Source organism: Carassius carassius, chromosome 28 (genome assembly GCF_963082965.1).
Source record: "Carassius carassius chromosome 28, fCarCar2.1, whole genome shotgun sequence".
NCBI lineage: Eukaryota > Metazoa > Chordata > Actinopteri > Cypriniformes > Cyprinidae > Carassius > Carassius carassius.
In genome coordinates, this window is record NC_081782.1 from 5136764 (window position 1) to 5163956 (window position 27193).

General features: G+C 41.4%; 2 protein-coding genes across 5 annotated transcripts in view; both read right to left on the reverse strand.

Moving 5' to 3' along the window:
- Positions 1–239: 239 nt before the first annotated feature.
- si:dkey-24p1.6 (protein sel-1 homolog 3) lies at positions 240–10066 on the reverse strand. Its single transcript, XM_059513950.1, has 23 exons — positions 9799–10066; positions 9203–9701; positions 8955–9081; positions 8742–8863; positions 8361–8476; positions 7724–7785; positions 7513–7645; positions 7110–7239; positions 6871–7008; positions 6548–6747; positions 6239–6418; positions 5139–5258; positions 4680–4820; positions 4423–4485; positions 3287–3460; positions 3073–3200; positions 2697–2780; positions 2413–2503; positions 2245–2329; positions 1630–1739; positions 888–1015; positions 685–787; positions 240–385 (listed from the first exon to the last, which is right to left on the reverse strand). Exons 1-23 carry the CDS (start codon positions 9997–9999, stop codon positions 254–256), a joined length of 3267 nt encoding a protein of 1088 aa, XP_059369933.1. The 5' UTR covers positions 10000–10066; the 3' UTR covers positions 240–253.
- Positions 10067–12379: 2313 nt separating this feature from the next.
- stim1a (stromal interaction molecule 1a) overlaps positions 12380–27193 on the reverse strand; it is a 45452-nt gene continuing 30638 nt past the window's right edge. The window contains exons 8-14 of one of the 4 annotated variants that reach the window (XM_059513951.1): positions 18724–18901; positions 17164–17331; positions 16691–16791; positions 16361–16590; positions 15598–15678; positions 14472–14856; positions 12380–13263 (exon numbers count right to left, since the gene is read on the reverse strand). In XM_059513951.1, coding sequence (XP_059369934.1) covers positions 12747–13263; positions 14472–14856; positions 15598–15678; positions 16361–16590; positions 16691–16791; positions 17164–17331; positions 18724–18901 — 1660 coding nt within the window. In that variant the 3' untranslated portion in view covers positions 12380–12746. The remainder of the gene's footprint in view (positions 13264–14471; positions 14857–15597; positions 15679–16360; positions 16591–16690; positions 16792–17163; positions 17332–18723; positions 18902–27193) is intronic. The other 3 variants (XM_059513953.1, XM_059513952.1, XM_059513954.1) reach the window with 3 other exon arrangements.

Consider the following 27193-nt stretch of genomic DNA (forward strand, 5'->3'; position numbering starts at 1 on the left):
GCAACATACATCACTGTATAATAAAATGTCAGATTGTGCTTCAATTTCAAGTTATACGGCATTTTGTAATTATACTGCATCTCTTAATGGCATAAAAATGCTTAAACTGCATCTCTTAATGGCATAAAAATGCTTTGTTTAAAGGATTAAACAAGAGCTTTGCATGGAGGAAAAACAGAGAATATTGAGACGTGTATAAGCAATAATAAGGTGAAGTAAACATCAGAGAAAGTTAGTTATCTAGCAGTTTTCTTTAGGATTCCTCCTCTTGAGTTTGGCTGGAAGCAGATGTTTGAGATGTTTGGTGAAGTGGTGTTGTCCTCCATTTAATTAGTCCAAATACAAAAGAAAGAGCTCCAACAGCAGCCGAAACTGTGGCAATGAGCTACAGGAACAGAGGAAACATCTACTTGTGAAAATTAGCCTCTCATCATTAGACAATCTCAGAGACAAATCATTATGATGTTAACACAGTAACCACAGGAGCTGCCCCATGAGGCGATTATACATCATTAAGCAAATTAAACAACAAGGAGTTCATCCAGGACGTTTTTTTTTTTTTTTTTTTTGTGGTTGACTGACTGACTGCTTTATAATTCCATTAAATGTTCTATGCTACAGTACACTTTTGGTCCAGACAGCCAAAAATCAATATTTCTACTTCAAAGACAAGAACAGACCGACCTTTACTGCAGTATCCTGATGTAGTTGTATAGATTGCAGGTGTGCGCTGAACAGTGCCAGTGTGCAGGGCAGGTAGGCATCTGTGCTATTGGTCTCTCTACATCTATGGAAAATATATACACATGCTGTAAAAGATTGTTAGAACAATATATATAATAAGATAATGGCAGTCTGGATGTTTCATGATTGTGGTGTTGTCTTACCTTTGGTACAGGGTGCTGAGAAGCATCTGTCGGTCTGTTAAGTGAAGGTGAAGCAAATTGAGCTCAGAAAGCACACTAAACGGCAGAGATTCTCCGCTTTGGACAAGCAGGCCAAGATTATACCAACCCTGAAGAGACAGAAATCAAATTTGAAATGAATTCAGTGAGGGAAAAAAAAAACACTTAAAGCAAAACAAATAATAATAATAATAATAATAATAATAATAATAATAATAATAAAGCAACAACAAAAAAAGTTAAATAAATATTGTGCATTAGAACAAATGAATAAATAAACAAATACTGCGGTTAAAACAAAATAGCACTTGTAGAAAAATCACACATAAAATAGTCAAAAACTTGGAGAAAATAAAAAACAAATCTTTTAGAACAAACAAACACAGCTTGTTAGAAGAGATCAAGTTTCAGGTTTCTCAGAACAAATAAACTACTATGTTTGTTAAAAGAAACAAATATCACTTGTTATAACAAATAAACAAAAACTAAAAAAAACTAAGACAAATAAACAAAGCTTGTTAGAACAAATACAGCTTGTTAAGACAAAAACAACTAACTAAATAAACAAACATACCTTGTACGAAGAAACAAACAAACAAAAAAATTAATGACTTGGCCTAAAGTTTACTTTTTTTAAATAATGACTTGAAATCACCAGTTTATTAAAAATGATGATTCCTGATCATTCAAGGTTACACTTCAGTCCATTTGCTGATACAGGTACCTGCGGTTCATTCTTGAGAGCTGCTTGCTTGTACAGCTCTGCGGCATCAGAAACCTCTTTTCTGCCCAAAGCCTGCTCGCCACAGAACAAATCTCCCATTCTGATCAAAGCTGAGAGGGAAACAAACATCCATCACCGCATGCAGAGACTCCAGCTTAAGCTACAGGGAGCTTGAGAAAGAGCACATGTACTGATGCACTGACGCAGGACAGTCAAACCTCAGGTGCCCTTCACGACAAGCATTTCAGTTCAATATAAAGATATATGACTGCCACTCTGTCCCACACTAAATTACACTCATTTTATATTCTACTGCAGCGGTTGTCAACCTTTTCAGATCAAATATAAATGAACAGACCCTAATATGGGAAAAAAAACAAAATGAAATAAGTAATTAAAAATAAATAAATTAAAATAACAATATACAAAAAAAGTAAAACAAAATTTAAATATTTTTCCCCATCAAATTCCTAAAATATAAATTTTCAAACAACAAACAGCAATACTTTCGAAAAAGTTCTTTACACTTTATATTTGTTGTAAATGTCTTCAACAAAGAGATATACAATACATTTTCACATCAGTTATATTTTAGTCTTTGATTTGTTAAATTACCGTAAGGAGCCGGATCTTGAGTCTGTATTGACATGTTATAATATCTCAACATGCACTGAGTCACCAGCGCTGGATCCAGAGAGACCTACAATATATAAAACATCTGTCAAAGCCACTGAAGTGAAGAAGTTCATCTGAATCTAAAGAAACGGTTTAGAATGGACTCACTGAGTTGAGTTCACACAGGTACGCCACATTAAACTGAGCTACTTCAAATCCACTCTCTGCCGCACTCAGATAATAAATCAAAGACATGATCCTGCAACAATAAGAGAGAGAGAGAGAGAGAGAGAGAGAGGGAGGGAGGATGAAATAAACAATAGAAAGTGCAACATCCTTTTCAAATGTAAATGAAATTTAAAAGGTTATTCATGCTGTAATTTAATATTATGAGTATTATAGATTAATATCTGCATCTATATCTCTGTGGGCACTCAAACTGAAAGGTTTACCAGTCTCCTCTGAAATAGGCATTCAGTCCGTTCCTCAAGACTGTACCCAGATATCCATTCTGTTCAGACGCCCATTTAACCCAACTAAAGTCCAAAGAGAAAGAGAAAATTTCCTTTCCTATTAATGCAACAGCAAAATGTGAACTAGAAATAACTTGGTGCCACACAATAAAAACTGAATCTCTTCAACAACTAGGGGATTATGGGTAACAGAGGCATCATGCCCATTCAAAATGAGTGAACACGTGCACATTCAGACTTTTTGGGGTCAAATTTGATAAGTTGCATGATGCTCGTGAATGGCTGATGAAGCTTGCTTTTATATCTACATCAAAATATATATTAATAATGCATAATATTATTTTGAGTTACATACAGAACAGCATCTGCCGGGCGTCTGGCAACTCGTCCAGGAATCCCATGAATCCAAATATTAGCCAATTCAATGCCACCGTTTAAGTGTCCTCTCTGGGCTGACTTTAAATAGTACTTATATGCCTTAAACTGATGAAGATACAAAGTCATAGTTAAATGAATACTTTATTTGATAAATATGAAGTGTAAAAGCACTTCAGCGTGTGAGCGTTTACCTGGTCGGCAGGTTGTCCAGGATATAGGCCCTGAGAGTAGAAAACTCCCAGATTTATAGCAGCATCAGGGTGACCTTTGGCATCAGCTTCTTCCCACAGATGTACAGCCTTCTCGTAATCCTTCTCATACTGCTCGTAGTACCAGCCCAGAGCAGTGATAGCGGGAACAGACCCCTGCAGGGTGTAAAAATCACATACAGGTCGTGGATTGAGTGGTTTACACTAAATATGTCAGTAAAAACAGTGAAACAAGTGAGAATCCATTACATTCAGTAACATATTAAGAGCATTTGCACTTGTATTTAATAATCCAATTATATTAATTAGTTGCCTCACTTTAAGATATGACAATTAACTTCAAAACAAGTACAGTACAGATGCCATTTGAGTTTTTTATTAACATGAATATACACAAGAAATTAAGACAAAACTAGAAGCTTTTTCAATCTTCAAAAATAAATAAATAAATAAATTCCCCAATATTCCCATCATCATATGAGGAACCCCAGTCCTAAAATTTAAAAGGCAACTACATATTTTATGTATAAAGACCTTTTTTTTTATACTGTAAAAATATTATAAAAAATATTATTTGGAAAATATTTAGTTCCCATTTCTATTCTCACTATAGTAATATACTGTCAGATGTATTTATTATTTAATTATTGAATATATATATATATATATATATATATATATATATATATATATATATATATATATATATATATATAAAAATTCTTAAATATGTTCATGCATGTGTGTGTATTTATACATACATAATTCACACATATATTATGTACACAACTTTTATTTTGGATGCGATTAATCATTATCCAGCACTATGAAAAACATTACACAATTTTAATGTTTATTTATATTTTTTATTCTTAATTTTCCACCTAGCCCTTAGCACCCCCTGCCAGCCCAACTTTTTCTTCTAACCATAGTACTGTATTGTCAGATGTTTTATACATTGATGAAAATATTTAATTACATATTTTTTTATTATTTACTTTGTATTCTTTTTTTTCCTAATTGTTCACAAACTCCCTAGCACCCCTTCCAGTACTCTTTTCCCAGTTTGAAAACCCCTGGTTTTAAACAAACTTTTACACAGCACCTGCAAGACATACCTGTTCTATTGCTTTTTTAAGGAACGTGACTGCTCTCTGAACATCTTTTGGAACTCCTTGACCCTGTTAATACAAGAAAATATGATATGATGTTTAGTGCATTTGATCTCTAAACTCTCTCTTCAGCAACATTCATTTTAAACACTTTGCAAGACTGCCCTCTGCTGGCCAAATCAAATATTCTTTATGAACCATCACACAAGAATCACACATAAGATTCAGGACTGCATATAAGAGCAAAGACAAAGAATCCTGACCGTAAGGAGCACAATGGCGTAGTCGTACATGGACACGGGGTCATGGAGTTTGGTTGCACCTCTCTCATAGTGTTTCACTGCTGTCTGAATATCTGGAGACACTCCTTGCTGACCCCAGAATAACATACGCCCCATTGCTTGCTAAAGAAAAATGAGTAATTAAATAAATAAACTAGCATTTAAAAGTTTGATGTCAGAAATATTAATCAGCACAACGGTTTTCAACATTAATTCACATCATAAGTTGAGTTACAAAATCAGAATATTAGGATGATTTCTGAAGGTGCTGATGCTGAAAATTCAGCTTTGCATCAGCAATAAATTACATTTGAATATATATTCAAATAGAAAAGTTATTTTTAACTGTAATAATTAGTACAGAGAAATACTGTAACATCAAAATGGAACATTCGGTGGACTTTATTATTTATGATTTTTTTTTGCTGGATGTTTTAGTACCTCAGCTTCAGCCACTCCACTCCGCGCCTGCAGCTTTAGCCAGTGAAACAGATCATCATTTTCATTGGTTTGGGCCTTCAGGGTCTCTTCATCATTTAAATGTATCAACTCAACAAAAGTCTACCGAGAAGACAAAGTGTTATTTAGAAAGCTTTTCAAATTGCCTTGCACAACACAACACAACATTAAATTTAAGGGTTAGTTTTTATGTGAATCTAATTTCATAATGACCTTGAAAGAGTCTTAAATTTGATGCCAAAGAAAAATAAAATGCAGCTGTGAAGGCAATGAAGCACATTTACTCGGTCTGACTGGAAAAAAATACATTTTCAATGCTTTGCTGTGCCTCACAGCCTCATTTTTCTTTCTAAACCCTGTATTAAAACTGAAAAGTTAAATTTAATTTATCCCCAATAATACAAGATGAAGTTTACAGAGCCCCTAAGGGGACATGGTGATGGAAAAAAAATCATAGTCCCTCAAGAAATTTTCCTCTTGCTCAAAGCAATCACATATTCCCACACAAAACCATTGCATTTTCACACAAAACTATTACGTTCTCCTGCAAAACCACTGCCTTCACAAAAACAAGTGTGTTCTTTCACAAAAGAATTATATTCTCCTTAGAAACTTTGCAATTTCTAGCAAAACGTGCATGTCATTTTTTTGCTCTAAACGATTGCATTCCCCTCCAAAAAAAACATTTTATTATTTTATTTTTCACAAAATGGTAATGTTATTCTCACAGAAAAATATTGCATCCTCGCAAAAAAAAAAAAAAATGCATCCTTTCAAAAGACTATTGTTTTTGCGCAAATATTTTGCGTTTGCATGAATAACTATTACATTTTCAAAAAACTATACTGTTCTCTGTCAAAACATTTGCTTTCTCAAACCTATGGTTTCTCATTATTTGCAAGAGAATGTAAAAGCAACTGTAATATATTAATATAACTAGAGAAATATATATATATATATATATATATATATATATATATATATATATATATAATTTTTCCTTCTATCTTTTTTTAACCATCTTCTGTGATTTTACGAATTTGAGTGCTGTTTTCAAAAAAGACACTTAAAAATTCTCTTACTTGCTGTGGGGAGGGATTCTTCTGATCTATGCTGGTTTGTCTTGCGATGTTAATGTAATAAGCATAGGAAAGGTCACGGTCAGGGGTCACCTCCAGGTCACCTACATGATGCATGTGCCCTAAACGTAAGAGCGCCAACCTCCAGTCCTTCTGAGCTGCCAGCAGGGCCAACTGCCATGCCTGCGATGCCACACATCAGGTTTCATGTTAAACTACTAATCCTCATTCACTTTCACAGAGTTCAGATTACAATTAGACATGTAGAACTGATGCATGAGAAACCACATTATCCCAAACAAACACACACACCTTGTACGGCTGTCTCCTGACTCCGAATCCACTGCTGTACAGTACAGAGGCCAGATGCAGTGCTCTATTGTCTCCCAAACAGCCAGACTGCAGCAGGAAAGGCATCACCCTGGTTATAACATCCAGACTGTGAGCGGTACTGATCTTACGGAGGACTAGAGCATACAGAATCCTGCTCACAGCTGATGCATTCACCCTGCCTACAAAACAGGTAACAATAACAGAATATAAACTTTATATAAACTTACTGACCCCAAACTTTTAAAGAGTAGAGTGTGTATAATGTGAACACCCATCAATAAACTGTTTAAATACAATCGTACCATATTTCTGTGATAGTAGTTTGGTCAACTGTGCTGCTTGGCGTCTGTAAGGATTTGATTCAAAGAACATACACTGTTCCGTTGAGTTGACAATACTGTGATTCAGTTGCAGCTCTGTGTATGTGTCCAAACAGCTGTCTGCATGCGAATATTGATGTGGTGAAACAAAACAACTGGAGACAATGACAAAAACATATTGTGCTCTCTAGTGCCAGCTAGTGGACACCTATGGTACTGACCTGATGGTCTCTTTACAGCAAGAGAGTCATCTAGTGCAGACATAAAAAGCTCTGATTTGAAATTCTCACAGGACTGGAACCATCCGGTTATATTCACATTTGAGATTATAGGAGGAGGGTCAATCTCAGCCTGTGAAGATGTAAAATATAATAGTATATTCAAAAGAAGCTCAGAGTATATTCAAAGCTTATATAGGGCAATGCCAAAATCATATATATATATATATATATATATATATATATATATATATATATATATATATATATATACACACACACACACACACACACACACACGTTATTATTATATATATATTGAATGCAATGTAAGTCACTATCAATAATAATTCACCATATGCATAAATATATAATATAAAAAACAAAAAATGCTATTATATCTTACCTGGTCAGCTGGGAGGCCTTCTATACGATAATATGTAGCTGGTCCATAATATCCTTCAATGCCTCGTACAAATTTACCTCCACCAATCACAAAATATCCATGCGTGTCGTCCAACATGACGTTCTTGCCAAATCTGCCCAAAACACCAGATCTTTCTTAAATGTAACAATTGTGAAATGTAAGTTTTACTGCTTTAAATGAAGATTCTTACACATGCTCAGCTGTGCTAACAAATTTCTGCTGCCCTTCCGTACATGCAATAGAAATTGTTGCCTACAGGAGAGGGAAATATGGGAAAATGAGTTTCACATATAACTGGATCAGTTGGTACAAGAAGTGAATTAAAGAAATGTATGAATGGCATTGCTACTGAGCCACAAATTATATGGGCACACGTCTGTGCTACAAAATATAAAAATTTAATTCGCCAACAATATTAGCACGGCCATCTCTGTGTGCAAATATAATAGTTTTCAGACATTATGTTAAGGCCCACTTTAAACCAAATAAATACGTTTTCATTTCAACATGTTCTGGAATAAATGTTACATTGTATATATAAAAATAAATAAATTAAAAAAATCCATGGGTATGCTTTTATAGATGCAGATACGCAAGTTATTATTTTTCACAAAAATTATTATTAATAAAAAGAAAATTGTAAAAGCACCTTTATTTGCCAACTTGTACTTTTCTAATGCAAAACTACATTATAAATCCATTGGCGCCTATGGGATAACAATAAGCTATTTCTGAAACAATTTGAGAACCAAATCTGTGGCCTTTGTGCACCAACCTATCACGCAATACTTCAAGATCATTACACATGAATGCATCCTTAAACTTACTACACGTCCCAGAATCTCCAGGCTGATTCGACACCACTGATGAAGAGGAACCTTAAAAGATGAAAGGAACGCAGAGGAGTGCCTGGCATCTCCATGCACCTGGACATGAATCTTACCTGAACAAATCAGACATTTTACATTACATTTATACATTTAGCAGACACTTTTATCCAAAGTGACTTACAAGCTATATTATTTTATTATTATTATTATTATTCAAGCTATACATTTTATTATATTTTTTACCAGTATGTGCGTTCTCTGGGAATTTAACCCACCACCTTTAGGGCTGATGATGCAATCTTCTACCACTGAGCCACAGGAAATTTTGGTACATTTTGTAACTGATCAAAAACAGAAATAAGTTGTTCATAGCTTTACCAGTGTCAGTGAGGAACATTGTAGGGGTGACATAATTATCTTCAGAATCAATGTGCAGCAGAAGCCCACATAAAGGGTTACTGCAAGGTTTTTCCACCAAAACCCAAAGCGAAACAGCAAACCTAAAAAGTCAACAATCATGAAGTTATTGCACAAATTAAATGATAATCTTAAACCTTGTTGCCAAATAAGTATAGATAAAGAAGCTCCCACCAGGGATAATATATGGATTTGATTCTCAGCCCTTCCAAAACTTCATTTCTGAATGGCTGGAGGGTTTTGATGATGCCATAACGTTCACCAGTAGAAGCATACATTGTGGAGAGAAGAGATGCCACCTCTTAAAAGAAAAGAGTGTGACAACTTGTAGAGAATGCACTTTTTATGATTAAACTTGCAAATAAAAACACTTAAAAGTGGCATTATTGTGCCATTTATGTATATTACATATAATATAATACCATTTTCCTCCAAGCACTGTTGCATGTCATCTCTTCCGACTCTCCAGAGCAAATCGGTGTCCCATTTGGCACAAAGCTGGTGCTGTTTGAAGGGTCGACTCAGTGGTGAGTGAATATCAAGGAGAACCGTCACACTAGTTCCAGGAAACCTGCCAGGCCCGGTGGACTCATCCGGTCCGATCCAAGCACGCAATAAACAGCTGAGAACCCATTCAGACCCGTGTATTATCCAGTCAGGTCGGTACACAAGCCAGTCAGGAAAACGTACGTTTACCAATCGGGTTCTGGTGTGTCCTGGCTCGCAGGTCCAGGATTTGTGGAAAACGACTGAGGTAGATCCAGTATCGAAGGAAACCAGAACCTGAACATGCACAACGGACGACTGAAAACAGCTGTACTTTACGCGTAAAGGACAGCTGGAGACGGGCTCGCCAGGTGCGTCAAGAAAAGCCACGTTACCTGTGCTACTGGACCGGCTCAGACAGCCAGGTAAAGACATCTGGTTATAAACAAATAAACAACAGATACATTTAGTTATGCATGTAAACTACAGGTCTACCTCGAATTTGCATCTGAAATGCACTCACTGTACTTACAGAAATAATGACATATAAACACAAACAGAAACATCTCTTTGGAAGATCTGCCATCATTCCTCCGCGAAACCCAACAATCATTAGAATATTAGGATTAAACAATGCAACTTTTGTCTGATTAAAAAGAAGCTTTTTGCTGCATTCATTGTGCACAGTCGCGCATATTGTTGCGTTATTTGTCTGGTTGCGCCATATCCGCATCAAAGACCGTTGCAGTGCAGAATTTCATGTGATCAACGCCAAAGCAGGTACCCGGATAACATCCTGTTTGAGCTGCAGGTGTAAGAGTTTAAGCAAACAGAACTGAGGAGTTCCACCCTCGAACGCAAACTTAGCATATCTCATGAATAATTACTCTCAGGTTAAGTGCTGTATACGTTTCTGGACAACCGTATTTTGATTTGGATTATAGTACAGCTTTCCTAGATATTAATATATACCCAAGGCAGTTTTAAAATTATGCTATAACTGTGCCCCGTGCGGATATGCCAGGGAATGTCTTGAATTTTATAATTTAGGAATTAGCTTCGTTTCAAGTTATTTTACTAAATTAGCCACACAGGAAGTGGCATTCTGGGTAATGAAGCGTTTCCACATTGTCTTGATTCATACGAGGACATAAATGATGTGCATATACATATGGGACTTTGCAAATAGATCTATCTGTTTGTTTGAGACAGAGAGAAAGAACAGTAGATAGAACAAAAAAATAGATCAAGATATCGACAGAAAGATAACTAGAACACTGACTACCTAGATAGACAGAAAGATAGAACAGTAGATAGACTGATAGAACAATATCTAGAACAGTAGACATATCAATACATTAATAGAACGGTAGAACAATTTATCGACATCATGATAGCTAGCTAGTTAGACCAAAAATATTTTGGGGCCACTGTATGTGTTATTGGCAAAAAAAAAAAAAAAAAAATGGGAATAATGGAATACTCACTCATTTTAATTTTTTTTATTGCTTTCATGCAGGAGTGCCATAAAATTTGAAGACTACAGTTTTGAACATTACAGAAGATGCAAAATGATCAATTTACTTTGTTTCTTCACCTCTTTATGTACAGTATAGGCATAAATAGCTCAAACGGAGAAGTGAGAAGAAATATCTAAAGGGCAACAGAGTCTAAAACAGCTCCGGTCTCTCCCCTGTCCGTGTTTGAGAACTGGTGTTGAGAACATGCATCAACACGGCAAAGTGCAGTTTACTGGACCGGACTGATGCGCACACACTGACATACTCACTGACAAAAGAGCTTCTTCGTGCAAAAGAAAAAACAATCTGCACAGTTGTATTTCTGTTAAAGACTGATTGGTTGATACACATTTGGATGTGGTCTTGTACCATCTTTCACAAAAGAAATGACTTGTTTCGTGCAGCACTGCTTTGGTTTGCCTCCAGGTTCATGGATACGTAGGACCTTCAAAGCCTGTGGGTAAAACAAATAAATAAAATGCATAGTGACATCCCTCACGAAGCCTTTTGATTCTTAACCCCCCTCTCTTTTCAGAAAGTGTGCTTGAAATTTTTAGTGCACTGGGATAAAAAAAAAAAAAAAGACCTTTATCTTGGTGAACATGTAAACCACAAGAAGAACAGAGACTGGCCTCCACTTCCTTAGAAAATGCACAGTGGTAAAATCCTTCTGCCGGAACTACTGACCATTTAAAGGCAAGTCACTCAATTATAACAGCAATTGCGTATGGTCTAGATTTAAAGTGATATAAAAGAACACCTGAAATGAAGGATTCGTCGAATTGTGGGTCTAAAAAAAAAATTATATGACTTAATTCAAAAGAGACAAAATACATCCAAGTATTTCAATTCCAATTCGAAAATGCCAGATGTAGACATCCACCCTTCCACCATGATTAGGAAAATCTGCATCTTTACAGTAAACCTATTTAAGATGAGATCTCAGATAAGTGATCTAAGAAAACCTTTATAGAGTGTATACATTTTCTGGATGGTGGTTTTAGTCTGGCACTTTGAATACAAGATGGCAAGATCTGCTGAAACTATAAATTACTCTATAATTTGAACAAAGTGAAGTGTGCATTCACTTTTTTTGAGAACTTGGATTTTGGATGATGTCATTAGAAACAGTCAACAGGGGCATGTTTAAGAGTAAATGCTCAAAAAAACAATGTGCATATTCATGAACCATCTTGCACTTTCTAAATGATTTGGAATGATCAACAATGATCAACTGTTCTAATCATGTAATTCTTCAACATACTAGAAATCCCTGAAGCCTTGAAGATACTTTCATTGTCATGGTTTGTGTAAACGTTTTAGTGCGTATTCCAGCATATTCTAAATGTTCTTTACAAAACCGATGCGTCAACATTAAGAGATAGTGCAACATAATTGAGGGGAGTTTCACACTGATAGTTCAGCCCTTTTACAGTTTCTCTGACCATCAACAAACACTTATCGAAGAATACCATTAAACGTTTCGCTGACAATTAATTTGAACTTGAAAGACATAAGAGTGTGCTAACAGAAACAAAAGAACCAGGCTATTTCATATTGTAAGCAAGGGGGAACAAGAAACAAGCAAACATCTAGGAGCATTCAAAGTTCAATCAAACAAAGGCGAAGACATGCAAACTGATACAGATTATACAAGGAAAGAAACGTCCATCAGAGGGAAGATTTCTTTGAAAGTCTGGCACTGTCTCCTGCTGAATAAATAATGCATTACATTCCCCCAAAAAAGTTCCTCCCTTTTCCCACTGGTGTTTTGTTCCCATCCTACCCCAAAATCATGCTTGTTCCTAAGTGTTCCTCTGAAAAAGCAAACATTTCTATAAAGACCTTGGAAAGGTGTTTGGTTGTGCCATAACTTGGGGAAAAAAATTAATAAAAAACATTTATCTCAACAATACAACAAAGAAAAATAAGGGAAAAACAAAACCGTTGTCCAGTTGTCTTATTTCTTCTGTTTTTTGAAGATCTTGAAGGTATGTTTCTTGCGACTGGCAACAGAGTCAGTGTCTTCACCTGTGGAGCCACTGTCCTCCTCTAGGGGGCTCTTTTTTGAGGAGATCTGGGGTATGCGGTTTCCAGCCTTCCCCCCAGTCAGTCCAATGGGGGATGCTGTATCAGGCTCAGAGGAGTTTGGGCTTAAGGAGCGTGAGGATTCTGACATGGTCATCCCTGCCTGGGAGCCGTGGATCTCACTCATACTGGCAGATTTCTCTATGCTATACACCTTCTTCATTAATATAGGACTATCAGGAACTCCATCTGGAGATGCGCCCCCATCGTGAACTCTGTTGCCTCCGTTGTGTGCGTGGGAGTGGGCTCCCTCTTCAGAGCGTGAAATGGGGCCATGCAGGAGTGAAGTGGGCCTCACTGGGAAGCCTTTGGAACTGTAGGACAGGCGTAACTGCTCTCCAGTCTGGGATATAACCAAGGAAGAATCGGAGTCAGAGCGATTCAAGTCCCTGTGAATGAAAATGGTGAAATTAGCATTAAGGAATGAGTGAGATATTAGACTAGTTCTAAATAACCAAAACAACTTGTTGATTATATTTCAGGTAACACTGCATTTACTGCTACCTGAATATCACCAGTGAGTTGTTAAACCTCTTAGAGCCAGCAACATTTCCAACCTTAAAAGCTGTCTAAACTGAAGCACAACATGCCCAGGCTCAACTACCCAGTGCTAGAAAAGTGCAAACTAACAGAGCTGGGGTTGCCATGTCTGCTCCTGCTTCACGCAGATGTACTGGTGCATGTTGGAGCTAAACTCTACAGGAAGGTGGCCCTCCATGAATGTGAATGGACAGCTCTAGCGGTCATAGAGACACATATATCAAGGATGTCCAGTCCTGCTCCTGGAATGCCACTGTCCATCAGTTTAGTACCAATCCCCAATAAGCCCACGTGAACAAGCCAATCAAGGTTTGCACTTTGCAGCACTATTAGTGTAAGTAACACACCCATACTCAGAATTGGTGCAAGTGCACACACACAGCAGTAAGAAGTGAAAACACTGTGAACACACACCCGGAGCAGTGGGCAGCTTTATATCCAGCGCCCGGGGAGCAACTGGGGGTTCAGTTCCTTGCTCAAGGGCATTTCAAGGGCATTCAGCCATGGGTATTGTGGGTGGAAGAGAGCGCTGTTCATTCACTCCCTCCCACCTACAACTCCTGCTAGCACAGAGACTCGAACCGGCGACCTTCGGGTAACTAGTTCAAGTCTCTAACCATTAGGCCACAGCTGCCCCTATTAGAAACTTCCAGTGTGTTGGGATACGTTTGAGCTAACTAAGACTCTTCAAGCCCAAGTCCAGTCCCAATTTAAAGTTGAAACTAAAGTCTCCAGGACTGGAGTTGAAGAGCCCTGAGCTAGACTCTGCAGGATATTGGCCACCCCTGCACTAGGTCAGTTCAGGCATGCAGTTGTGAGAACTGGTCCCAAGTAAGCAACAAGGTAGAACATCAAAGGAAGTTACACAGCCAAGTTGCAAGGTGCAGTATCATTAACTGTAGGGAGTATAGCCAATTATAGTAACAAACCCCACAGTAGTGGTTTACCAGAAAGTGTGAAATGTGTGATAAAAAAATCCTGTTAAATGTCTTGGATGAAGTCCCAGGATCATGCCAGGTGAGAAGCACAAAACAAGCACAACAGAATGAAGAGATACCCATAGCTGCCGGAACGGCGGAGGCGCTCTGGGCTGGCATCATAAGGGAGGTCTGGGATGGTGTCCATGGGCTGGAAATGTGAAGAGTGATAGTGGGATGCATGAGGGGCAGTAGCGACAGAAGAGGAGTGAGGAGTGTGGAATGAGGCAGCGAAGTAGATAGCAGGATGAGACACTGCTGAGGAAAGGGGAGGCAGTCCCAGAGCGTCAAACTGCCCAAAAGATTGGCTGCGCGCCTGGCGTATCGCTGTCCTAGACCTGGATGAGTACAAGCTACCCTCCCCTTCCTGCCTACCAAGTGCAACACAACTGTCTACCAACCTCTGTGAACCCATGGCCAGCTGTGGGTCAATGTGCCGTTGCCGAAGTGACATCATACTGGGAGCTGTAGGGGCACAAAACATTAAGGTCACTCAGAGAAACAAAAGCATGCAGACACTGAAATAACATTGGGTGACACGTGGCAAGCTAGAGAAGGTGAAACAACAAACTTTGAGACTACGTGCTAAGAAGGAAAAAAAGTGTACAGACACAATAGGGAAGTTGTGGACAGGTTTGGACCCTAACCAACTCATTCATGCATTTCTTTATATCATTTATATATCATTATCTTTACAGCATTTTTTTTTCTATCCATTAGGAATTGATTGGATTGTGAAAAACAAAATGGATTGGTCATATCATATGAGGGGATAACTATACTGATGAAAAATTACAAATTATCTCTTTATCCTTATACTTCATATTTAATTTATGACAAGACCAGGAATGTGTGTAAGGATGTAAAAAGGTCCATTTTGTTTTAACATTGATTCCAAGTTAATTAAGTTACATGAAACAAAGTATCATGTAAGGATTGGCTGTCTGTCTAAGTTTTCTTAGTAATATGTGAAAAATTTAAAACAAAACAGGCTAAGAGAGATCATGCATTTCAGAGTAAACAATTTCTCAGCTGTGGACAAGAACACGATTAAGAGGAGTAGACTGGGAGGGTTTCGTTCTGTCCAGTTTCCCTTTGCAGTAGCTAGGGTAATGGGCAGCGAATCACTTTAAAACAGAGTGGTTCAGGAAAACAAGAGTAAGTGAAAGGAGCGGTTGGGGTGAAGGGCATGGTAGTTTAGCCCACCAGAGTACTTCCAAAATGACTGGCAATCCGAATTCAAAGACCAGAGATCACTTGCTCGGCGGCCCATTAGCCACGCTGCATCTGGAGGAGGCAAGGGGCAAGGGTAGGGGTGCAACTGTTAATAACTGTACTACTAAAACAGTGCTACAAGAACAGACCTATACAATTAGATTTTTTGGCAAATGCTTTACTAAAATACTTATCTGAAAATTCTTATGAATACGTCTTGTTAGAAGAACAGCACTCAAGATGGCTAGAGAGTTCAGCAATGCAGCTTTCAAAATTAAATCAATTTTGCCCAATGAACACCAATTTTATTTCAGGTTTGTTTTGTTTTTTACCTGGGAAAACAATGATTTTCTTGGAGCTTGTTCGATATCATTATTTCACACATTACATTACAATCAACAACATCTTCAGACTTGTACTGGACCACTTAACTCGCATATGGGCCTGTTTCTTCTGGCCTACTCTGTGAACCTCCATTGAATTTAACATGAATTGATCTGTATATAGTTGCCATTTCAAAAATACATGACAGCAATGTGTAGTGAAGATTTTGAAGTTCTCCCTCTGTGTAAAACACACCAGTATATTGAGGTAAAACACTCCAGCAGAAAGCACAAATAAGAAGTGTGTAAACACACTCAACGCATTCAACCATTTCTAACAAAACTTGTGCACAAACAAGGTAAATAGCTCAAAACTCGGGATTTTTGGATTTGGTCAAAACACCACAAGGTTTTTACTGGCAAGTCCTTACACTGGAGTGTTCCTGGTGACACTATGTCCTCATCCATGTCATCCATGTCTTCAGACATGAAGTGCTGGGGTGTGCCGCGGGCGCCCATGAAGCTGGGGTCCAGGTTGAGGGCAGAGGCCAGAGAGGGCAGGCCTGGGTTATTGACCAGCGTGAAGCCTGTTAGGAACTCAATCTGCTGCCAACGATGGAGTCGCTCTCTCAGAGCTGCTGTTACCTCACCCAGAGCCTGCCTGTAGACAGAGATTGTGGCGGTACGGGTTAAGGTTTTTTTTTCATTTATTTATTTTTAATTGCCATTAAGAAATGTTGAGAATTGTTTGAGAGACTTACTTGGCTGCAAGTATTTTGTGATCCACATCATCCAGTGAAGAACTATGGGCCACATGGAATGTTCCGAATAAAGTATTTCTCTTCTTCTTAATTTTTTCTGCCTAAAGCATGTAAGAATTTTTTTTTTAAAAGAAAATTATTATTATTATTATATAATTTATATTGCATTACATTATTATAAATCCATCTAATGATATCTCGGAAATCTATTCAGTTTTCTTTCATTATTATTATTACGTTTTAATCCTAGTGGAACCTAATCTATTTTCTGATTAATATATAAGTTTAATTGCCATTATTAACAGCAATCTATTATCCTCTTAAACATGTAACATTACTAAAAACATTCTAAAAGTCTCACCACATTCTAGAGTTGTACTACACCAATAAAGCTAAACTGTGATCAATAATCTAAATGTTTCTACCATTGTTTCCTCTTAGCCGATAATATGACTGCGGAAAATGCTGCTCACCCCCTCTTTGGCCACCTGCAGTTGTCTCTCTGCGTTCTGTTTCTTGATGTTGTAGTACTGCACCTCCACCTCATGAGTGAGCTGCAGCCATTTCTGCAGGGCTTCAGGAGGAGACCAGCTGCTGCGAGACTCCAGTTCCTTCTCTGCCTTCTTCAGAGCCATACGCACCTGCAGGAGGCGCCAGAGACGAAATCAGCAGATCATCAAACCTACCTCGCACAAGGCTGCTTTCAGATTGGAGTACTTCTTAATCAGACAATTAAGAAAATCTCTCTTATCAGCTCATTAAAAAATTTAAATAAAGATAAAATTACAAACAGGACCTTGCCATACAATACTACTTAACACTGATTTACTATTACAGTTGCTATTCATATTTTGTATTCAGTTTTTGTTAAAATTTTATAGTTTATTAGTCTATAAAAAAGTCGGTTTGTTGCAAAAATGCTGTTTTTGGCCATTTATATTTTAGTACTTTAAAGTTAAAATAAACAAAAATTAGATATCGTCTTGGCAGCGAACTAAAATGTTATTTTATTTTTTACTTCAGTTATTATTTACTTTATTTTATGGTTTTAGTTTAGTTAGCAATAACCATGCCACAGAATCCTGTAAAATCTGTGAATGCTGCAAATTATTAGCCCAAACGCTTGGATGCTGAAATTGCAACACAGTATTTAACCTTTCAACTTGTATTTACCCCATAATTTGCATATGATTATGAAAATTTGATAATTTACATGATTCACGACTGACTCATTTGGCAAGCTAATGAGAACAAATGGCATAAATTTCACCGCCTGAAACATTTTGCTTCGACAAGATGCAAATTAATTAGCCACAGATAAGCTTTACACCCCGAGCTAACCTTACTTAGAAAAACATGGTTAATCAACTCCTCTATTACAGCGGTAAATAAACAGAGCTAATACAATAAGTGCCTTGGCGAGTGGGCTGAGGGGTCGGAGAGCCGAAAGACCCCTTTCTTACAGAACAGTGCTAATGAGCTTCAAACCCACAGAGATTTGTGCCGCCCTATGACCCAGAAAACCCACTTAACGCAAGGGTTTTAATAGGCCAACATGGGGCATCTATGCAAACAAACAATTTGAGTCGATTCACGCCACTTGTGGATTTCATACATATAAGGGTTTAGTCTGTTTCTATATTGTCACAGAGGGAACCACTCGCTGTCCTTGACATATTAGAGCTTGTTATAATCCTCTCTTCAGCTCCTGCAAAGATTCTTCTCCAGATCTGAAGTGTTAAACTGCCCCTTATGCAACAGTACTGCAGTAATTGCTCAGTAAAGTAGGCCATAGTGTGCTGATGCACTGGACACTGCACTGGGAAAATACTCAAACTTCATCAGAACAGGAAATTATTTTGTTGATAACCTTTCAGATCCTCTTGCAAGTATTTACACTCATTTCCTGACCATTATTTTGTGAAGAAAGCCTACCCAATCAGAATCAAGATAAGGGCGGTATTGTGGAACCTGCAAAATTTGAACATCTATCCCCATTGGAACATCTTGCATATTTAGTAGATGACATTTACCTGCTCCAGTTCCTCCTCTGCGTATTTCTGTCGGCTCAACTCGTTCCCAGTTCCCTCTCGGAGCTCCTTCAGTCTCTGCGCTTCTTGTTTGGCAGCGTTGATCTCATCCCTCAGCTTCTGCTCCAGATTCACCTTCTCCACCTCCACTGAACGATGCTCCTCCTGAGCAATCTGTAGCCTGTGCAAAGAACACCACACAAAATAAGTCACAGAGCACTAGAGTTACATTCTACCAGTAGAAAATGTTTAAGATATTTATTTTGCTTGGCCGCAGTTCAAAAGTAAATGTAGCCAGCAGGGCAAAACTAACAACTTTAGGATCAAGCAGAAGTCAAATGGTTGTTTTAGCAATGGGCTGAATTAAATACAAGTGGTAAAGCATTTCTACTAATGCTTGGCGCTCACCTTACAAGGCTCGCTTTAGGGTGAAATGTTACATAACGCAATTAATATTCATGAACCAAGACACATCTGGCAAAAATTGCACACTAAACTTTCAGAGGAGAAAAAAACATGAACAACAGAAGTCATTAAAATGTGCATATTTATATGCAAGATGCATTCCTGCAGATCAAATGGCAAAACATGTCATGGGTTTGATTCCCAGTGAATCCATGTACTAATAAATATATTTTTTTAATGTAATGCACATCATTTTGGATAAAAAAATATATATCTGAAAACAGAACGTGCATAATTCTAGGGAAAGGAACAACTGATAAAATAAAGTTAATTATTTGTAATCTCTAAAAGGTCAACTATTGGCCAATAAAATGTTTTGGCTTATATACTGGTCTATCACTAACTGCAAATACTCATTTTGATATTAAGTTGTGGGTTTTTGTAATAAAAAACAGACACAAAAACAGGTCATATAAGGTCATCACAATAAATCTCCATTATAACAGTCCATTTTCAGGATAAAAGTTCTAAAGATTAAGAAGCCACAAACATAACACAATCCTTGCGGTTTGTCTGGGTTTATGATGTCTGTGAAAACTGCATTCACTGAGAACTGACTGCAAAACTAGGGTGTGGCTTTAAAAAGAAAAGAAAAGAAAAATAAATGATGTCATTTCGAGCAGGAGAGAGGAGTGGAAACAACACTGACAACTCCAGGCTTCCCTGAGCTACGAAAGGATTAACGAGTTTTCCTGGCGACAGAGAGAGGAAACCTGGGGCCCTGATTTACTTACTCGCATCTATATAAAACCTCCGATCAATCTTCCCTTAAAGGAAAAGGCTTTATCTGTCTGGGGCTTCACTCGAGGCGTTTCTGACACAAAATTAGGGGACATTGGAGTGCTTTTGAAGACAATATCAATTGCTCCTGGGATTTTAAATACCATAATTCGTCACAGGGAATTACATTTTTAAAATTAAGCTTAAGTCAGATATTTGAACTCATGGTAGGTCTGTTTTGAAAAATTTGTTATTGTTAAAAATCTATTTCTTTATGGAGAAAATAAATGGGATTTTGGAATGAATGCAGTTGCTGTATGCCTCATGCAGTGTCACTGACATCCAGAAGATGGCAGAGAGAAGGCTTCAGAGGCCTGACGGAAAGAGAAACGGGTGGATTATGGGAGAAGTGGTCATTGAGTGAAAGACTAGTGGAAAGACCAAAAATCTTCAGCACTCAACCTCAGCCATTCACCATCGTCCAAATCAAGTAAACGTACCTCAGTGTTACAAGCCAACAACAAATATCTGTATGTCATCAGGAAGCTTTAAAATTTAAATCATTTTCAAATCTTTCAATTACCAATTTCTCCATATTCAAAAAAAAACATTTTGTCTGACCTGTCATCTTTACTTGAGCTCAAATGACGCTTGTTTGTTTTAAATCACACATTTAATCAAATCGTTCTTTTGTGCTGGTGAAGGTACAGTTCTGAAAACAAATGATGTAACACACAACAGACTAGACTATGCATGCAATGATTGATTCAATTCTTACTTTATTCCTCTCCCACAAACATGCATGTGAGAGCACGTGAGAGGTGTGGGAGAGAATGAGAATGATCTCTAAGAATAAGGTCAAATACACTAGAGAGAGAACTAAAATTTAATTCTCAATACTATTAAAACAATAATGCCAAGTAATAAACTTTCAACAATTTGTCCCAGTTACAGTGAAGACAGCTCTACAAGTACTTTTCTATTAAACTCTTTTGTCAAAGCTAAAATGAAAGCCTAAAAAGAGAGAGATAATTGTATTTATAAAAATAAATGCAATTGTGAAATAATCTCATTTAAATGTTTCTGAGGTCTCTAATACCCACCAAGGCTGTTATTTTATATTATTGTTATTGTTTTTTTTTTATATGAATATAAAATGTACTTGTACATTTTAAAATGTAATCTAATCCAGTGATGCAGAAAGAAAGAAGGATTTTTACTAAAATGCATTAAACTGATCAAAATGACTGAAGACATAACATAAGAATTCTATTTTAAATAAATGCAGTTCTTTTGTACTTTCCATTAATCAAAGAATCCTTAAAAAAAACATGGTTTCAAAAAAAAAAAAAAAATTAAGCAGAACCATTTGAATAGTAATCATGGTTCTCTTACGAGAGCTCTCTCGTACTGCGTCTTAGCTAAGACGCTACGGGAAAAGTCTCTTTTCACGAAATACTGAAGCAAAAAATTATCCTTAATTTTGTATTTTTGTAAAGCGCATTTGCAGCAGTACACAGCCATAGGCGAGACGGCTCGTTCGCTCATTGGCTTGTTCTGCGGCAACTGCACAGCCTATCGAGCGCGGGCTGATGCAACATCAGACCAATAAGGGCGCTTCGCGCCCTTCTTGCCACTTCCCGCCGAAACGGGTGTGGCCCAACCTATAAAAGGAGCTCGAAAAGGCTGACTCACCTGATTTTTCATCTCTTCAGCGAAGCTCACGCATCGCTGGATCACGGAGGAAGCAAGCGCCGTCTGAGAAAGCACATCAGCAGGACGAGCCATTCTGAAGCTGCTGGCATCGCCGCCTTCCATTGCCATTCCTGCTGCGCTATCCGGCGCCTATATCCTTTCAATCCTGTTATATACAAGCTGTTCTTTATGTGTGTGTGTGTGTTCGCCCTGCGACACACACTCGTAAAAGAGCTCGCGTCTTTTTTAAGATGCCTTCCTGCGGCTCGTCAGAACCCCACTCAGCGAGGGAGACCGGTACGTCATCTGTGTCTCCTGCCTGGGTGAAGATCATGCAGCGCTCGCTCGCTGACGGCGGATGCCCCCACTGCGAGCTGTTGCCATGGTGACTCTGAGGACTCGCCTGGCCTTTTTCTCTGAGCCTGCATTCTCTGCTGCGCTGAGGCGCCGTAAAAGCATCGCTTCCAGCGGATTCTGGAACCGTCTTCAGCTCAACCGAGCTCGCCGGTTCGCCCTGCTTCACCGGCCCCCCCTGCATCGCTTCCCGGTGGGCAGCGCCCGCTGTTTGCCGGCGCGTCGTCCGAGGAAGTCGATCTCAGGGCCGCGTCGGGGGAAGAGGACACGCGCTCTCTGCTAGCTTCGGGCAGTGAGGGCTGGGCGAGCTCCGAGGATCTCGCGCCTTCTGCTCAGAAGCCCAGCAGACGAGCTGACATCGAGAAGGAGCCGGGGCGAAGGCTCGTGTTGGCCGCGATGAGTCTCGGCCGCGAGTGGTTTGCACCAGCGCCCCCCCCCTCTCGTTCCCGGCTGGATGGTATTTCCCTTTCGGATGAGCGTACTTCTCAAAGCCCGCCTCATTTCTTTCTGAGCTTCACGAAGAGGTGGCGAAGGCTTGGAACGCTCCATATTCAGCACGAACTCGTTCGTCTGTCTCACTAGCATTCTCCACACTGATGATGCTAAAAACAGGAACTACCACTCACTTCCGCCGGTGGAACAGGCGATAGCGACGCACCTTTGTCCGCCCTCTGCTGGACGGCGGCAAAAGCGGTGTTGCCATCTAAAGCCTCCTGTGTGACGCTGCGTCGGCACTACTAACGATGGCTGCTTCATCGAAGCGCAGGTGTACGAGTTCCGCTGTGGCCGAGCTCTCACCCAAGCGCACCGCTGTTTCAGTTCCAGGAATTGTGACTGTCTCAGCGTTTTCTGCAATGCGCAAGCCGGCACAGTTGCCCGCTTGCCTGCACACAAAAGCCGTTATCACAACAGCTTCAGCAACGCAGCTCGAGACCCCCGTTCTCGCTCTACTGGCCGTCGCCCCGCGTCGCGGGGACCGCGGCAGAGGATTACGGTGAGGCCGGGAGCCCCGAAGCCATCCTGGGAAAGCCATCTACGCATGCTGCATGACGCTGCGTCGGCACTACACACGATGGCTGCTTCATCGAAGCGCCGGTGTACGAGTTCCGCTGCGGCCGGGCTCTCACCTAAGCGCGCCGCTGTTTCAGTTTCCAGAGATTGTGACTGTTTCAGCGTTGTTTGCAATGCGCAAGCCTGTACGGTTGCCCGCTTGCCTGCACACGAAAACCGTTATCACGGCTACCCAGATATTTCCCGAAAAAGGTGTAATTCCTGGTGTCCCGGCCACGGCCGAAGGTGCTATAAATGTAGTGACGATGCCCACTGCTCAGTGCCCATCTCCGCATATAAGCACAGCCCTTCACACAGGGCTCGCGCCTATAAAAGCGACTCAAGTCGATCACGCGCACTACATAGTAGACGTGCCCACTCCTCAGTGCCCACAATCACTATGTCACACGCGTCATGTGGTTTCTGTAAAAACGAAACCCGTGCACGTTCGTCCGGCCACGGCCGATGGTGCTATAAATGTAGTGACGATGCCCACTCCTCAGTGCCCATCTCCACATGTAAGCACAGCCCTGCACACAGGGCCTGCGCCCATAATGTCGACTCAAGTCGGTCGCGCACACTGCATAGTAAACGTGCCCACCCCTCAGTGCCCACAATTACTATGTCACACGCGTCATGTGGTTTCTGTAAAAACGAAACCCGTGCATGCTCGTCCGGCCACGGCCGATGGTGCTATAAATGCAGTGACGATGCCCACTACCCAGTGCCCATCTCCACATGTAAGCACAGCCCTGCACACAGGGCTAGCGCACATAAGATCGACACAGATCGGTCGAGCGCGCCGCATAGTAAACGTGCCCACTTCCCAGTGCCCACATACACTATGTCACATACGGCGCGGGGCTTCTGTAAAAACGAGGCCCGTGCACGTACATTCTGCACAGGCAGACAGCGAGTTGAAAGTGGTAAAAGTGCACACATGCAGCCCACGGTTACTCGCAGATATATCAAGTCCCACGGGACCCGCTCAGCCTCCCTCCAGTCGGTTAAGCGCCGGAACGGGGTCGAGGAAGAGCGATCTGCCCGCTGTGATCAGCGCGCTCCCCGCCTCAGATGCGCAGCACACTCGAGCGCCGCCGTTGCCCAGTCAACAGAGCGCGTTTCGCATCCAGCCCTTAGCCATTCATGCAGATGCATGGTCAGTGCTTCCAGGGGTTTCGGATTGGGTGCTAGGCATTATAAAGAGAGGCTACTCGCTACAGTTTTCTCGACGCCCACCGTGCTTTTCAGCGCGCTTCGAAACTACGGTCAAAACAGAAGTAGCACACATACTTCGGGCCGAAATATCAAAACTGTTGAGCAAAGGGGCTGTAGAGCCTGTGTCTCAAAGCGAGGGGGGGCTGTACAGCAGATACTTTCTGGTGCCCAAGAGAGACGGGGGTCTCCGGCCCATACTGGATCTAAGACAGCTGAACAGACATTGATGAAACGCAGTTTCAAAATGCTCACGACCAGGAAGCTCCTCGCGCAGATTCGCAGAGGGGACTGGTTCATGTCAATAGATCTGAAGGACGCGTATTTTCAAATACAGATAGCGTCAAACCACAGGCGATATTTGAGATTCGCCTTCGAGGGCCAGGCATACCAGTTTGCAGTCCTGCCATTCGGCTTGTCCGTAGCTCCTCGTACGTTTACGAGGTGCATGGATGCAGCGCTCGCTCCTCTTAGACTCAGAGGCACATGAGTGCTGAATTATTTGGACGACTGGCTGGTTCTGGCCCGATCATGAGCGGAGCTCATGGACCACAGAGCCGTTTTACTCGATCACCTCGAGAAGCTCGGCCTCAGTGTCAATTGGGTGAAGAGTTCGCTGAACCCCAGTCAGACGATCCTGTTCCTGGGTATAGTTCTGAACTCGTGTTCCATGACGGCGCGGCTGTCACCACAGCGCGCGATGGGCATTCAGCGTGCAGCGAGTTCTTTCCGCTGTGGCGCGACTGTGTCGCTCAAACACTGTCAAAAGATGCTGGGTTTCATGGCCTCAGCATCTCCGGTTCTGCGGCTGGGCCTGCTCCGCATGCGCCCCCTGCAGTTCTGGCTGAAGGCTCGGGTGCCGCGCAGAGCGTGGGCGTCTGGCCGGCTGCATTTCAAGGTCGATCAGAGCTGTGTTGCGGCTCTAGCACCTTGGACAGCGAACGGCTGGTACCAATCAGGTGTAAGCCTGGGGACTTCCCCGAGTGTGAAAATGGTGTCGACGGACGCCTCCACTTCGGGATGGGGAGCGCTGCTCGAAGGCAGACCGTCCTTTGGCCTATGGTCAGAACGGGAAAAGCTCCATCATATCAACTGCCTGGAAATGCTGGCAGTGGAGAACGGGCTGACGCGCTTTTGTCCCCATATCAAGGATCACCACGTCATAGTCCGTTCGGACAACATGTCCGTGGTGTCCTACATAAATCGCCAGGTCGGTCTCGGGTCCCGAAACCTGTGCAGGCTGACGGAACGCCTCCTGATTTGGGCTCAGCGCAACGTGCGCTCGCTGAGAGCAGTGCATGTGCCTGGACTGCAGAATCTGGGTCCAGACAGGCTGTCCAGAGGCAATGTTCCTACGGGCGAATGGTCTCTATACCCGCAAACAGTCCGGCTGTTGTGGGAGAGATTTGGCATGGCGGAGGTGGACCTCTTTGTGTCCCACGAAAACGCTCACTGCCCCGCGTTCTTTTCCAAGAACGAAAGCGCGCTGTCACGGAGATGGCCGTGCTGCCCGCTTTATGCGTTCCCTCCCGTCTCCCTCCTTCCGCAGGTGATAGAACGGGTGAGAGAAACGAGATGTTCAATACTGCTTGTAGCACCTCTTTGGAAGAACCAACCATGGTTCCCAGATTTGATGCAGTTAGCAGATGTCGCCCCGTGGCCGGTACCGTTGAGGAGAGACCTCCTCTCGCAGGCCAGGGGCTCGATTTGGCACCCTCAACCGGAGTTGTGGTCCCTCTATGTATGGGCACTCAATGGTTACCCGCTGATCTCGCAGTGGGAGTGCTAAATACCATCACTCAGGCTAGAGCTCCGTCGACACGATGTCTGTATGCCTCGAAGTGGTCGGTGTTCTCCAGCTGGTGCACAGCTCGAGGTTATTCACCCCTTAGTTGTGAGGTGACGGAGGTCCTCTCCTTCCTTCAGGAGCTGTTGGATAAGGGCAGAGCCCCATCCACGCTCAAAGTTTATGTGGCTGCCATCGCGGCGTTTTCTGAAACGGCGTCCGGTCAGTCAATAGGAAGGAATGATTTAGTCATCCGGTTCCTCAGAGGAGCTAGGAGGCTGAATCCTCCCAGACCTCCGTCAGTCCCTATGTGGGACCTCGCGGCGGTTTTGGAGGCCTTGAAAGGTCCCCCTTTCAAGCCTATCCAATCGATTAGCCTTCAGCATCTGTCGTTCAAGACAGTATTCTTGTTGGCTCTCGCTTCTGTGAAGCGTGTGGGTGATTTGCACGCGCTCTCGGTGAGCCAGTCGTGCTTGGAGTTTGGGCCCAATGACTTTCGGCAGACGGAGCAGCTATTTGTCTCGTTCGGTGGGCGTTCCAAGGGAATGGCTGTTTCGAGACAGACTCTATCCAGATGGATAGTTGACGCCATAGCGTTAGCTTACGCTTCCAGGGGCCTTCAGTGCCCGTTGGGCGTCAGAGCACACTCCACAAGAGGCATCGCCTCGTCGTGGGCGTGGTCTACTGGGATCTCCTTGCAGGATATATGTATGGCGGCAGGTTGGGCCTCGCCGTCTACATTTATCAGGTTCTATAACCTGGAGGTTCCCACCTTGCAAGCAAGGCTGCTGTCGGTATAGGCGAATCAGGGCCCTGAGGGGAATTCTGAGTTCACGAGCGCTATGCGCTGCCGACTGTTATATGGGCAGTATTGCGTAAGACCCGCATTGCCACATTGGTCAGGCCTTGCCTCGGCTGTGTGACGTCATATTGCCGCATCTACGGATGCTGCTAGATATGGGACGGAGGGCTTTTTCCCTTTTCTGTCCTGGACTCTCTGTGAGTCCCTCAGGTGACTGTGCACTGTAAATCCTGGGCGTTGCTTCAGGTTTATTGGTGTGTGATCCCTGCGCGCACGGCGTTTTACATTGGGTTCCCGTAGCGTCTTAGCTAAGACGCAGTACGAGAGAGCTCTCGTAAGAGAACGTACTCGGTTACTAAACGTAACCTCGGTTCTCTCTAGAAGAG